The 14,367-nt window shown below is 36.4% G+C and overlaps 1 protein-coding gene across 1 annotated transcript; it reads right to left on the bottom strand.

Annotated features, from left to right (window-relative positions):
• Positions 1–1,805: 1,805 nt before the first annotated feature.
• Positions 1,806–13,400, bottom strand: tnfsf11 (TNF superfamily member 11). Its single transcript, XM_002938043.5, has 5 exons — positions 13,135–13,400; positions 9,174–9,320; positions 7,054–7,099; positions 6,588–6,671; positions 1,806–4,965 (listed from the first exon to the last, which is right to left on the bottom strand). The coding sequence occupies exons 1-5, from the start codon at positions 13,297–13,299 to the stop codon at positions 4,535–4,537; spliced, it is 873 nt and encodes a 290-aa protein (XP_002938089.1). The 5' UTR covers positions 13,300–13,400; the 3' UTR covers positions 1,806–4,534.
• Positions 13,401–14,367: the final 967 nt, after the last annotated feature.

Genomic DNA, 14,367 nt, shown 5'->3' with positions numbered 1-14,367 from the left:
TGCTGTGCTTATATCCTTTTTGTTGTACTGAGGGAAACTGTGGTGTATATACTGTATATATAAGGGATGCACCAAATCCAGGATTCGGTTCAGGATTCAGTCTTTTTCTGCAGGATTCGGGCGAATCAATGCTCCTGGCCGAACCGAAACCTAAAAATCATGTGTCTCTTTGGCATGTAAACGCAGCGAGATTTATCCCTTCCAAAAACTAATATGCTAATTAGAGTTCAGATTCAGTTCGGTATTCGGCCAAATCCAAAAAATCTTTATCTAGCCCTTAGAAAATACACATTGTTGCCTTACTTTCTGTTTTTGAGATTAACAATGTCCCAGTTGTATTTTATTTTCTTGGTTATTACTTAGATATTGTCATAATGTTGCCAACTATTTCCAACTACTTCTTTAATCTGTTGTAGTAAGGGAATGATCTGTAATGGTAGGGCCTTATTATGTAATTGATATCGCTACTCTTACAAACTGTGTAGTCTTTTTGGTGTGACGCGATCATTTGGCCTCAGGGCTGAAAACTGGATTGTATGGGGATTGGTGCCATACATTTATAACCAACTGCAATGATTAGTTATTCAACATGCTGACAAAATGATTGGAGAGCAAAGAACGCAAAGGTCCTCAGCCGACCAGAACTGTGGGTGTGAATGATAGGTTCTCATCCAAATGGGTTACGTTTTAAAAATTGTTTGGCTTGCCTGAAGGTGCTCTGATTTTCTTCCACACTCCAAAAACATAAAAGCAGGTTAATTGGCTCCTAATAAAATTAACCTTAGTTAGTGTAAATGTAATAGGGACTTCATATTGTAAGCTCCACTGTATCAATGTATATGACTCATGGGTATAGATTTAACGATAAGACACATTATAATTGTTTCATTGATGATAAATGTATTGTGATACTTGTTTACATGCAGTCTTAATGCATTGATTACTGATTCTAAACACCAACATGGAGGTTAAGATTTTAGCCACATGTAGAGGTGAATGTTTATTTGTGCTTGCTGTTGTGGCCATAAAATCTCATCCAAGGATTATAATGTAGTAATATTGGGTACCCACCTCTGATTACGGCATCATGACAGTACTAATTTTCTTCTGCTCTAACATGAAAATACCATTTTTATTTGAACAAATGTCTCCATGATTTCAAATGTTCACAAAAAAAGCAATGCTTAGAGACCAATACTGATGTAATTGATGAATGGCAAGCAGAAAATACCACTGTATAATACAGTGGTACTTACAAAGAACAATACTACAACTTACAAAGAACAATACTACAACGTATCATTATTCTTTTAAAAAATTGTACAGGAGCACTCTGGTCTAACAAAAAGAATCTCATTCTGGAGCACAAATACTTTGGACTGTGCCTAAATCCTGTGCTATAAATAATCTGCTGTATAACTGTGGGAAAGGCTTGGAATTTGGGTTCTATAGAGCACGTACTTATATAGCAGAAATCAGATAAGATGTATAAAATACAATAGCTTTAATTCTTACAAGAATATAGACATGGGTCAAATGCCATTCATGGCTCTCAAAAAACTATGGACATTTGTTGCCAAGCATAGTTTATTTTTAGGCTTTTAATTGACAGGTACGACCTTTGAGTGTATAATATAATATTTTCACTTTATGATGTAACTGGTAATTTAACAATAGCTTCAGCATTAGCCACACTAACCATGTCTAGGTTTTTCTTTTTGTCTTTGTCCCTAGTTAATGAGACCTTAATATTTATTTGGTTTAAGTCATTCGTCTTGATAAATGAAAAATGACAAGACAAATTAACGAAATATATTATTTTTAATATAAAATAATTGTTTCAGCTGCTAGTACCAAAAATATGTACAAAGTGCACAAAGTTTAAATATCTGTACATAAAAAGAAACACAATATACAATATACTGTAATAAAAATTAAATATTTTATGTGAAATGTTCTTAACAATGCAAGTTTTACAATTTTAATGTACATGCATAATATAAAATAGAGGTTTAATATTCAAAGCTATGAAATAAAAAAACAAAAAAAATTCATCAATAATTGACCACAAATGAATTAGTTAAGAAATACTGAAGGTGTCATTTATTCATGCTGCCCTTCAAAGAACAGAACAATAGGAGTTTGTTTCAAAATGACATCCAAACTACATGTTTTGGTTCCATATAAACAAGTAATACTGCTTGCAAAGCATATGTATAAAGAGGAAAACATTTAATTATCTATAAAAGATTCCAATGCCACCTACTATACCAGTAAATCAACTAGAACATAATTATTGTGTAATTTGTTGAAAAGGTTTTTTTTCTCCATTTGCTAAAAAGACCATTAGGGTAATGGAACAGAGCAGTAACCTTAGTGCTAAAACACTTCAATGCACCAAGGTCTGTCTGCCATCGCTCCATATGGGTTCAGTAGGCACTTTACATTCGAATTAGAAGTGCTGACAAGCTGAAGGGCATTGGCAGTCAAAACCATTAGCCTTACAATGCTAAATATGCAGTTCACATCCATACAACTTTTTTTGAAAACAAAATGTATATATTTATTTAATTTCAAATATTCATCTCATATATTAAAAAAGTATACGAGTAATCATCTGACTATTCTTCTTTTACACAGTGACATAGCTTATACAAAGAATAAGTTAAGGTGTAACCATCTACTCCTAAATTAATAAGCACCAGTACATTACCAAGCACCAACTAAAGAAACAATATTCCAGTCACCAAGTATAGCAAATTTACTTCTCATTTTAAAGGTGGCCATAGACAGACAGATAAAAGCTGGCTACTTGGCCCCTCCAAACCAAGTCTGCAGCCTATCAGCCCATGTACGGCGCCCTCCCCATAGAGACTTTAGCATTAAATAAGCAAAATAAGCATTTACTTGGCTTTTTCAGCAGACTTTAGTTTTAGACCAAACTGTGATATTGTATTATTAACTGGGAATTTTTGAAAAAGTGGTATACAGGTATTGGACCTTTTATTCATAATGCTCGGGACCTGGGGTTTTCCGGATAAGGGATCTTTCTATAATTTGGATCTCCATACCATAAGGATTAATTATATCTTAGTTGGGATCAAGTACATGGTACTGTTTTATTATTACAGAGAAAAAGGAAATCATCTTTAAAAATTAGAATTATTTTCTTATAGCCTATCAGAGATGGTCCTGCCATAATTCGGAACATTCTGAATAACAGGTTTCCGGATAATGCATCCTGTACTACAACAATTAGGAAGTTTTTGGGTTTTGATACATTCAATTAAAAAAAACAAAACATACCAATGGAGTGCAGTTTATATATGAATGTAACAGATGTTGAGCATCATTTGTTCCATTGGGGAAAAGTGTGTGCCTATATGCTTTAATAAAGGCTGTTTCTTCTGTGCAAAATCAGAGCTTAAAATATATACATATTTATTCATAAAACAATGCACTGAAATACAAACATGATATGAGACTACAGACACTTTTAGGCAACCTTCAGAATTCTCGCCCAGCAAAAAATAAAACAAAAACTTAAGTACAGAAAACTGGAAGGTTAATATTAACATAAAAAAAAATCATGCCAGCATGAATAAATAAAGCATTATAATGAAAATATAAAGAGTAGTACCATTGTGTATTATCTAACACTGTTCTACACAAAATTGTTTCTTAAAAACGCACAGAATGCAGTAAATATGAGCAACTTTTAGGAAGCTTTCAGATAAGTCCTATGAAACTGACTTTTTCAAATTTTTTGAAATTAGGTAAGAGTTAAAAGAAACAGTAACACCAAAAATTAAAAAAGTTTTGAAGCAATAAAAATATAATGTACTATTGCCCTGCCCTGTAAAAGTGTTTGTATTAGAAACCTTACTATAGTTGACATAAATAAACTGCTGTGAAGTCATGGGGGCAGCCATTTATGCTGCCTTTTCTACTTTTTGCAGTTTGAATAGCTACACAGCAGCTTTTTGTATATAAATTATAGTGTTTCTAAAGCAAATACACAACTTTTACCAGTGGAAGGGCAACATTATATTTTAATCAATTTGATTCATTTTTTTGGTGTTATTGTCCTTTAGTCCCACTATTATCCTTTATTCTCACTGTTGTTGCAAACATGTTTGTGTCAGTGGGGCTGATTTACTAACATAGGTTATGCTAAATTGCTCAAATCAGCTCAACAACCAACCAGTCTACTAAAAGTTTGAGAAGGAAAACAAACGTCTGGTTTCTCTCGGTAACTGGTGCAATTTTGCCCTAGCTTGAATAAGAATCAATCTCATGAAACCATAATCGTTTTGCTACTTAAATAAACAAAATCAAATAAAACCTTGGTAAAGAGGATAAATTAAAACAGTGTTAGTAAACCTTTACAATCAACAAGGCAAATAACGATAACGATTCTTGTATCAGTCTTAGCACAAAGCAGTGACTGTCAATCTTGCAGGATTGAAGTATGTAGAGAGCATCACATTTTTATTCAGATCCCTTTAGTTCTAAATATGGAATAAGAAAAGAATTAAATGTCCAGGCTAGGGATCTTGAAAGCTCCAAAATATGTTGCTTCTTGAGCTGGGTCCAACAGTTCTGAATATGAAGCTTGGATGAATATCTCCTCACCAGCGTGTAACTTAAAAACCCCTCCTTGATATACAGAATAAAAATGATAGACTGAATTATCTGACCAAATGGCTGTTTTCCCACCCTTCATTAGCGTTTCATAAGGCCTCCTGTTCTTCCTCGCTTTACAGATGTACATCATAAGTTGCAGAGCCTTGTCTCGGTATTTTTTTCCTGTATGTATATGGTGTCTAAAGCACAGATTTGCATATACAAAATAATAGCCATCTTGTAAGATTTTCAGCTTTCCATTATTGTAGTTTATATTTCTCAGATTTGCCCAACCTTCTCTGAAATTCCAGAAAGTAAGGTTTACCTTTGACTGTTCACCTTAAAGTAGAGGAAATTGTTGAGTCAGAATATGTCATATCCATTAACTGTTGAATAGACTTGGTTTCAACTAAAGCACCTTAAGCACAAGTTCAAAGAGCATATACATTTATCAAGTTATTAAGTACAGCCAACAGCCATGTAAATACATGTGTAAGCATGCAAGTATGGCACACAATAATCTAAAGAACCACAGAAAACTGACCATGAGAACCATAGGTGCAGCAAGAAAAAAAAATTAAAGTTTTGCCTTTTTATTAAATCTGCTTTTATGTTTCTAACTTACACCTGGGCAGGAATGTTTAGTATTTTATCAATATCATGTGTGTTCTGTCATCAGGTGGCTTTCTTTGAGATTTTACCATACAATTAAAACATCTAAAATAAAAAGTTCTGAGCCTTGTAAGTAGTTTTTTTTGTTTTATAAAAGTCTCATAGAGCTACCTCATAGAGACCTAAATCAGTAGTTGATTATGTCAATATATTACATTAACAATTCAGTTTTATTTCTGAAATCCTCACTGATTTGTTGAGGAAAATACCTTCAAAAAGTTTCTGCTTTGGTTATTTTTTCATACCTAAATTAATATTTAAACTCCCAATGATTTGCAAAGACTTTAGAATTTTACTGCATGTTTGAATTTCCATACATAAAATGTAATCTGCTTAAAACCCCAAACTTTTTCCCTTCCCATATGATATTCCCATCTGCTTTTTTTTTTAAGACTTCCCTTGACCATTACACCATCTTGATAATCCTCAATAACTGTTGTATGTTAAAAAAAGAGCACAAAAGCACCCATAAGTAAAAAAAAAGATAAGTCCTTCATAATCAGACTGCATATTGCATCATGTTAACTAAATACAGTACTGTGGATCAGAGTATGGCTAGCAAGAGATCGGATGAGCAATTTGGAAGGTTTAAGAAAATGTTAGAATGCAAGGTATAAATATACAAGGTTTTTATCACAGTGTTTAATAGTGTATTTTGTGGAAAATATTGAAACATAGCAATTGAAAGCATTTTAGTGATATAGTTAATATTAGCAATTTTCGAAGAAAATTATTACGTCCTTGAAGAGTTAAGAGAAGACAAAGACAAAAGAAAGAAAAAAGCCATATGAGAAATGCTTTGACACAGCAAATAGGCAAGTGGTTGTGGATTCAATATTTATCTGGGATGGAAAATGGAATTCAGCATGCAAAAATTATATATTTAAGGAAAAATACAAAAAAGAAACCATCAGTTTCTGGCAAGACATCTTATGGTTTGGTTAAAATCATGTAACAATTTTAGACACGTGATGTTGCTGGGGGCACTTTGTACACTAAAAAACCTTAAGACTGGGTGGTCAAATATGATTGCACAAGTCAACAAAATCACATTTTCTTTGGAAGCAAAGTAAAGCAAATGCTAGGCAACACTTCAGAATAATACTTAAGCTGTGAGAAGGGTTTCTGAGTACAATCTTTTCTAATCTGTATTCAGATTGCACATGAAAAGTTTAGGCAACAGAGGTACTTGGATTTATTACATATATTGGCATTGCAATGCCAATATATGTAATAAATCCAAGTACCTTTATTAAATATATAAATTCTAGTGATTAATATAAACTTACTGTTACTTGGTGTTATATTCCCAATGGTAAGATGAGCAACCGGCCAGCTGTTGTTCCTTGACCCATACCGTGTCTCAGTTCTAGCTGAAGATGAATTAAGATGTCAGTTTAGTACCTTTATAATGGTGTTTTATGTATAAGTATGGCTTAGTTTTACTGTCTTCCTATGAATGTTCAGATATGGTCACAGCAAACCATTCATATCTGCAATATTAATTTATAAACTATTAATCTGATAATTATTCCTGCTAACAGAGCTCTGGAGTGGAACATCTGTTCTTTGATGCAATACTGATACAGGTAATCTTAATTTAGATGACAGCTGTAAACTTTGCAGAAAGTATGTGTCAATCCTCTGCAAGTTCTACCAATGATAAGTTTACTTTTTGGTAGTTCAATGGTTTTTGACAAAAGAAGCCTGTGAAAAATGTTGCTATATTTCTTGCACAATTTACTTCTTACTTACCATTTCCTACTTGGAACTGTTTGCTAGAAAGAAATCCATGCAGTTCCTATAGTAAAAATGACATTGACATATTAAACTATAATACATAATCAATACACTGAAGAAACTAGCACATACAAAAGTAAGGAAAGAGTGTATAGAAATGCTTGAAAATAATTCTGAAATTCACACACGCGCGCACACACACATATATATATATATATATATATATATATATATATATTCTTATATAACTGTCAAAATAGTGGAATTCTTTCTACAGAGTTTTTTTCCTATGGATCTCAAAACACCTGACAGCAATAATGGCATACATAATAGGCACACTAAGTATGACAGGACACAAAAAGTGATTTGTCCAGGGTCACAAGGAGTTGCCACAATTAAACCAGGGTGTCTAGCATAAGTAGTAAGTATCTAAAGCTAGAGAGCTGGTTACCAATGACAGAATGCGGGGATTTTTACAAAGATTACCTCTACTCAGCAGCTTGCTATAGAGGCACAGACCACAGATTAAATTAATGCTTAGTATAGCAAGATTACCACCCCTTCTGAAATGCCATTCAATATTGCTAATAGCAGGCACATTTGCCCACCCATTGCCTTCTGCCTAACTACCCATTTAACACAAATACCAACATACAGTATCTTCCTCATGACAGGTGGAGTGTAGGGCAGCTCCACAAATAGGATCATGCAGTCTTATGGTTCTGGCATTTATGAGGACAGGGTACTGTAATAATGAGAAACTGTACAGAACTATTGCCTTCTGCAACTCAATCAATGAATATGTTGAAGGAATGAAAAGTTATGACGTAGAATTGCTGACACAGCTTCACTTTCACACAAGTAACCACAATGACACGGCTTACCACAAAAATCTTGTCATCTCCATAAAGCAAATAACCTAGATTTTAGGAGTCTTACCTGAGCTATCATGAATAACAACATTATTAACAGGCAAGCTGTGGTACCATTTTGAGAAAAAAAAAACACAGATATGCATTTGCTTGTCATGTTTTTATGACTGATACTAAACATTGGTATGCCTTAATGTTATTTATTATACATTCGTGTTAATGATTATTAATATCACAGCTTATAAACGGGTAGTTTTTTTGTGGTCCCTAAAAACTCAGTGGGGCTAACTAAATTGGTATCAAAGAGGCGGTTTCTTGGGTGGATTGGATTTGTGCAGCAAAATATGCAGAATGAGTGGGTCCCTGCAACCTTATACAGCCCGCCACTGGGTTGGTACATAAAGCTCGGCACCTATAATCTTAATTAGGGGAGGTTCACATTTGCTGACCCCCAGCAACTAAGTCTTTCACTAAAATCAGATCAGATAACAGTTTAATTATCAAACTGGAGTGCAAAACATTAAACTGGACATCCTAACAATACAAAATGTAATGCTAAAAAAAGTAATTTTGAAAATCAAACAAAAACTAATGTTAGACAAACAAAAGTCTGAAACTATGAATATAGAACCTCACACACTTTACAGTGTTCTCTCCATTACGTTTGCTATTAAAACCATGAGATGAATATTTTTTACTTACCTGAATCTGGCCCATAATTTTGGCTGGAGGACAGCTGACTACCAAAAAAGCAGCATCTTACAAAAAACAGTATCTCGCCTGACTAAAGAAACAATGGCAAATCATCCTTCTCTGGTCTTGATTCCAATTACCATAATACCTTGCAAGTTTCTGTAATTATCCTTCACAGGTCTGTTAATCGCATAAAATCAAAGCATTTTGGGAACTAGAGTGTTTTTGAATTGAGGAGAGCTGTTTATGGATACAATACTTTAATATCTAAGTAGTGGAGAAGTGAAGTGCGTGAGCTTCTACAATCATAGTTTCATACATTAACATCATTATTTATCCCAATATCCCCCTAACTGGAGTGAGCTTCAAGGAGCCAATACATTTTAATCCTAAATTTGACTCTCCATGGCCTTCACAATGGGACCCAAAACAATTTGAAAACCTCTATTTCAGAGTTTACAGCTGCCTGTGCCATGGGCAAAATGATAAATGTAGCATATGTTTATAAGGCATTTATGATAAAAAAAAAAAAAAAAAACAGTGTGTCGGTGTCACAATAAAAATGATTACCTTTTCAACTGCTGTGCTGAATGCTTGCTTTATCCCTTCACATAACATAAATTCATCTTGCGTAGAAGAATCTTTTATATGTTCATGTTCTCTTTTCTTCGCAATTGCTTTCCAGCAATGAAGTTCAGGCATTCGGCTCGAGTCCCCCTAAACATGCAAGTTTCAAGATTTTGAGGAAGATTTATCAAAAGTGGAATTTCTGCTAAAATTTAGTGTTTTTTCCACTGGTCAAACTTTTGTCACATTCATTAAATATTTCCTGAAATTAGTAACCAGGTAGTGGTTTGAATTACAGAGTACGAAAAAAAGGAGAGGGCCTGAATAATACGTTTAATTATATAAATATAATAAGAGTGATAAACCTCACAACAGATTTGCTCTCTTTTTTTCTTGTGTTGATGGCTTTGAAAATTAGATATTGGGCCTCAATTATCATAATCCTAGAGGCAAGAGCTAAAGCATTAAGGGGCACAAACTCACTCTTCTTTGAATCCAGAGCGAGGTGGGGGCAATGCAACACTGAACTTAATCTCTGCTACAAGAAAGCATTAAGTGCAGTGCCCATTAGCACCCATTAGTGTTCCCTAGCTTTTTTGCTACCTAGCTAGAGCTCAAAGTCCTGTGCCTAAAAGACCTAAGGGCAGGTCAGAGTTTAAAGTGCAAAAAATATGGTGGTTGGTATTTGTTTATTGCATTTTGCTCCCTGTAAATGAGGGTTATTTTAAAGGCAAAAAATTCAGATTCAGTACAACTGATGTACTCAGTAACACACAGCTGTAACCTAAAGCAGGAAGAACACTTAAACCAAAAAATGTGATTTATTGCCATGGCTTACTGCACTAGTACAAATCCCTTTAGAATTAGTAAAAGAGCCCCATTTCTGCAAAGGTTACGATAATGAAGGGAGAAATAAAGAAGCGCCCAAGCACCAAATAGAACAAGCTCAGTGTTTTTTCAAATGCTATTTTTGTTTTAAAAATGAGGAGCATCATTTATCTGCCTTTCAAAATGCAAACTTCATTTACCACTTCCTTCTCATGCACACAGAGGAAACCAGCCTGAAGATGTAAATACAACTTTCCCCTGTGGGAGACTGACTTGTCTTAGAGATCTCCACACTTCAATTTTTCCTGTAAAATATAATGCCAATTCATTTGAAACCTCTCTTTTAAATGATTTCCTTTAAAAATGCCAGACACAGGTATAACATTAAACATACAAATGTAAAATAATACATCAACTAGATCAGCTACATTTTGGAGCGAGTGGAATCATCCTATCATTCCACTGACAGTTCTCCACAGAGCACTGGCCCTGATACATGATAAACAAGTAGAAGCACGGGGGGGGGGGGCAATTAAAAATGTCACCCTCAGTGATTTCTACCTTTGCTTTCTCTCTAATGTATAATGAAAAGTTTTCTAGAATTACATTCTTTCATTAGGGACATTTTTATTGTTAAGTTTACAAAAGGCACATTTGTGATTACCCAACAAGATAAAAAGCAGTATCATTGTGCAACAGAAAGGACACCAGTTTCTAATAAGATTAGAAGGTAAAAGCGAAAAAATACTTCTAAGACTTTTCGCAGTTCCTCACATCCCGAGGCTGGTTTTCTTGTGGTTTCACATAAGCAAGTATAATTGTTGCCAGCAAAATCTTACAAAATGTCACCAATCTTCCAAATTGTTTGTGGTTGTTCAGTGTAGATTTGCTGCTGTAAGAACTGGGAACAACTGTTGCCTCATACCCATATTTACTGAGAACTCATCTTACATCACCAGGGTTTTAAGAAAGAGAGGTCAAATGTTACACACTCACAAAGCACTTTATATTCACAAACAAAGCAACACATGTATTAAAGAAAATAAAGAAATAGAAATGACATGCCATAAATAGCTAGCAATTTGGACCAAGCACAAGCAAGCTATGGTGCTCCTCCATTTGTTGCACAATTAGATCAGCCGCTACACATCCTATCCCATGGGTTAGCACAAGGGATGCCCAGAGATTCATTTTGCTAACAGCTGTATCCGCATACTTTACCTATGCCTGTGCTTATGTAAATTAAAATGGTGTTCTCCTCCGCCTCATAAGGCACCAATAAACTGACCTGCTGTCACAAATGAATCCCAAATTGAATCCCTACTTTTAACATTTTTATGTTTCTCTAGAAAATATAAGTGTAAATTAAACTAATATCATCCCACAACACCAAGAAATATATGACCCTCAAGTGGTGTGGGAAAAAAAACAATTGCCATTATTTCTGCTAAGTGATCATATCATTTTCTCTACACAAAATTCCAGCACTAGAGAAGACACCACTTTCTCTGTACCACACAGACTCTGGCTACCTGCCTGGGAAAGGAATAAGCTCCTCCAGTGACTGAAACCCATCAAACTGAAAAACATCTGGTTAACCAGATTTCCTGAATACAGAGCACTGCAAAATGTGGGTGCCAGTGTATTCAACTCACTAATTTTTCTCAGTTATTATTGCACACAGTGAGCCCCATTGCACACACACAGGTATGCACACAGAAAGCTAAGTTCAAAGGAAAGGGCTTACTCTGAAAGAATAAAGGTGTGTGGTCATGAGTTAAGAAGCCAAATAGGGGTTCAGAGAAAACCTGAGGAAATAGAAACCTACACGCCCTATGGTTACAGCAGGGAGAAAACTGAAATAATTGTGTGGATACATATTTGCAACAACCATAAGCCAAAGCTAACCACATCTTAGAGATCCTGAGTAGATCATTCATGTCAAGCAGGCTGGCATCATGCCTTTAAAGGGGGAACAATAGCGAAAATGAATACTTTATATAAAGCTTCATCACACTGAAATAAGAAACTTTCTAAATTGTACTGTTGTACTGTACTGTTTCTGAAATAGTCTAGTCTATACCCCTCTCAGCATCTGTTTCTCTCCATTCTCTCTTCATCCAGGAGCTGGATGTCAGATTCTGATCGACATTTACAACAAATATGACTTTGGCAAAAATTCTGCATGTTGAGAGACAGGAATACTGGAGAGTTTAAAAGAATTAGCTCTAATACATATTTTAGGCAAAACAGCACCACCCTCCCAAAGGCTGTATTATGCCTACCTGTCATTCAAAATGAAGCCAACTCCTGCATGAAGACAGAATAATGACATTTTATGGGGTTTATCTATTCCCCAGTCACTGAAAAAGTGTTAAGGAATGAAAACCCAACAATAAAACTCTGCCTAATGAGAAAATATTCTAAGCATCTTTCTAATATATTTTCATTTACAGTCTTCAGTGGTTGGAAAGTTGTTTGTAAATCTAAATGCATTTGAAATCAGTATTTGTGTGTCATTTTCTATTCCCTGGCTTTGTCTCTGGAAACATAGAAGTCAGTTCTCCTTCGGGTCTGTCAATCTGCTGGCTTCTGCTGCATTGTTTCACAAGTAGGAAGCACCACAGCAGAGAACAGAAAGGGGCGGTCAGATACTGTAGTTATATTATTATTTATCTTTTACTATTATTGTATTTTAAATAACTTTAAAACCAGTGAAATTATGCAATTAAATGTCTGCTACTACTATTATTATCATAGAATCACAATTTCTTTCATTTGACAATATGTTAGTTTGAGGTTTATAAGTTTGAGGTTTATATCCCCTTTAAATGCTCACTGTATCAGAGGGTGACTCCTTCCTCTTTCCAGTATTATTGGTCAATGTTGTGCTGCACAAGAGCAGTTTTACAGGATAATATAATAGAAGGTATATGCATTCCCAATTCTGCATGAATAGAATCATTACATTATACTACAAAAGTCTAACACCACAATACTTTATCACTGAGTTTTTAGTGCAAGTAACCCCAGGCAAAAGATTCCTGACGGAAGGCAAGCATTATATAGTCACATAGCCCCGCAGTGAGAGCCTCAGTTGATTAGCGGGCATCCCCAGCCCACGGTCCCGGCTTACCTGTGCCTTAAAGTACAGGAACAGCCCAAGCGTGCAACCAACTTGCGCCACTGCCAAGGTGAACAGTGCGACGAACACAGACCTGGGGACGGTACGGGACCGGTGTGCGCTCTCCGGAGCCAACTGTATCTCCGCGGCACCGCGCAGGTACCCACCGGGGCTCATCCCCGCACCGGAGCACTGAGAGAGCAGGTGTCCCACACCGAGCGCCAACACTTACAATGGCACTTTGCGCCTCAGTGACAGGCAGCCACTTCAGTACAGGGACTAATAAAGCCCTCATGAAGTGGGAATGGACCAGATATTTTAACCAATGGGAATGAGGCGCTGCTTAAGCCTGTCCCATGAGGCGGGAAACCGTAGCGAACCTGGTACGCTTCACTGAGAGTGTTATATTGCTGCTTTGTATACAGGCAGATAAGGGCAGCCCCCTCCTATTCCCACACAGGTAACAACTAGCAGTGTTAGTTAACGGGAATTGATTAAGGCTCTTTCCTTTGCCTTCCTTTGAAGTAGTTCCCAGTTGACCACTATGTAATACATGCCAACTACAGGCATATGATACATGCCAGCTACAGGTAGGGGATACATGCCAGCTACAGGTAGGGGATACATGCCAGCTACAGGTAGGGGATACATGCCAGCTACAGGTAGGGGATACATGCCAGCTACAGGTAGGGGATACATGCCAGCTACAGGTAGGCGATACATGGCAGCTACAGGTAGGGGATACATGCCAGCTACAGGTAGGCGATACATGGCAGCTACAGGTAGGGGATACATGCGAGCTACAGGTAGGGGATACATGGCAGCTACAGGTAGGCGATACATGCCAGCTACAGGTAGGCGATACATGCCAGCTACAGGTAGGCGATACATGCCAGCTACAGGTAGGGGATACATGCCAGCTACAGGTAGGGGATACATGCCAGCTACAGGTAGGCGATACATGGCAGCTACAGGTAGGGGATACATGGCAGCTACAGGTAGGCGATACATGCCAGCTACAGGTAGGCGATACATGCCAGCTACAGGTAGGCGATACATGCCAGCTACAGGTAGGGGATACATGCCAGCTACAGGTAGGGGATACATGCCAGCTACAGGTAGGCGATACATGGCAGCTACAGGTAGGGGATACATGCCAGCTACAGGTAGGCGATACATGCCAGCTACAGGTAGGGGATACATGCCAGCTACAGGTAGGGGATACATGCCAGCTACAGGTAGGCG

Source organism: Xenopus tropicalis, chromosome 2 (genome assembly GCF_000004195.4).
Source record: "Xenopus tropicalis strain Nigerian chromosome 2, UCB_Xtro_10.0, whole genome shotgun sequence".
NCBI classification, from domain to species: domain Eukaryota; kingdom Metazoa; phylum Chordata; class Amphibia; order Anura; family Pipidae; genus Xenopus; species Xenopus tropicalis.
This window is presented reverse-complemented; position numbering and strand designations above follow the sequence as displayed.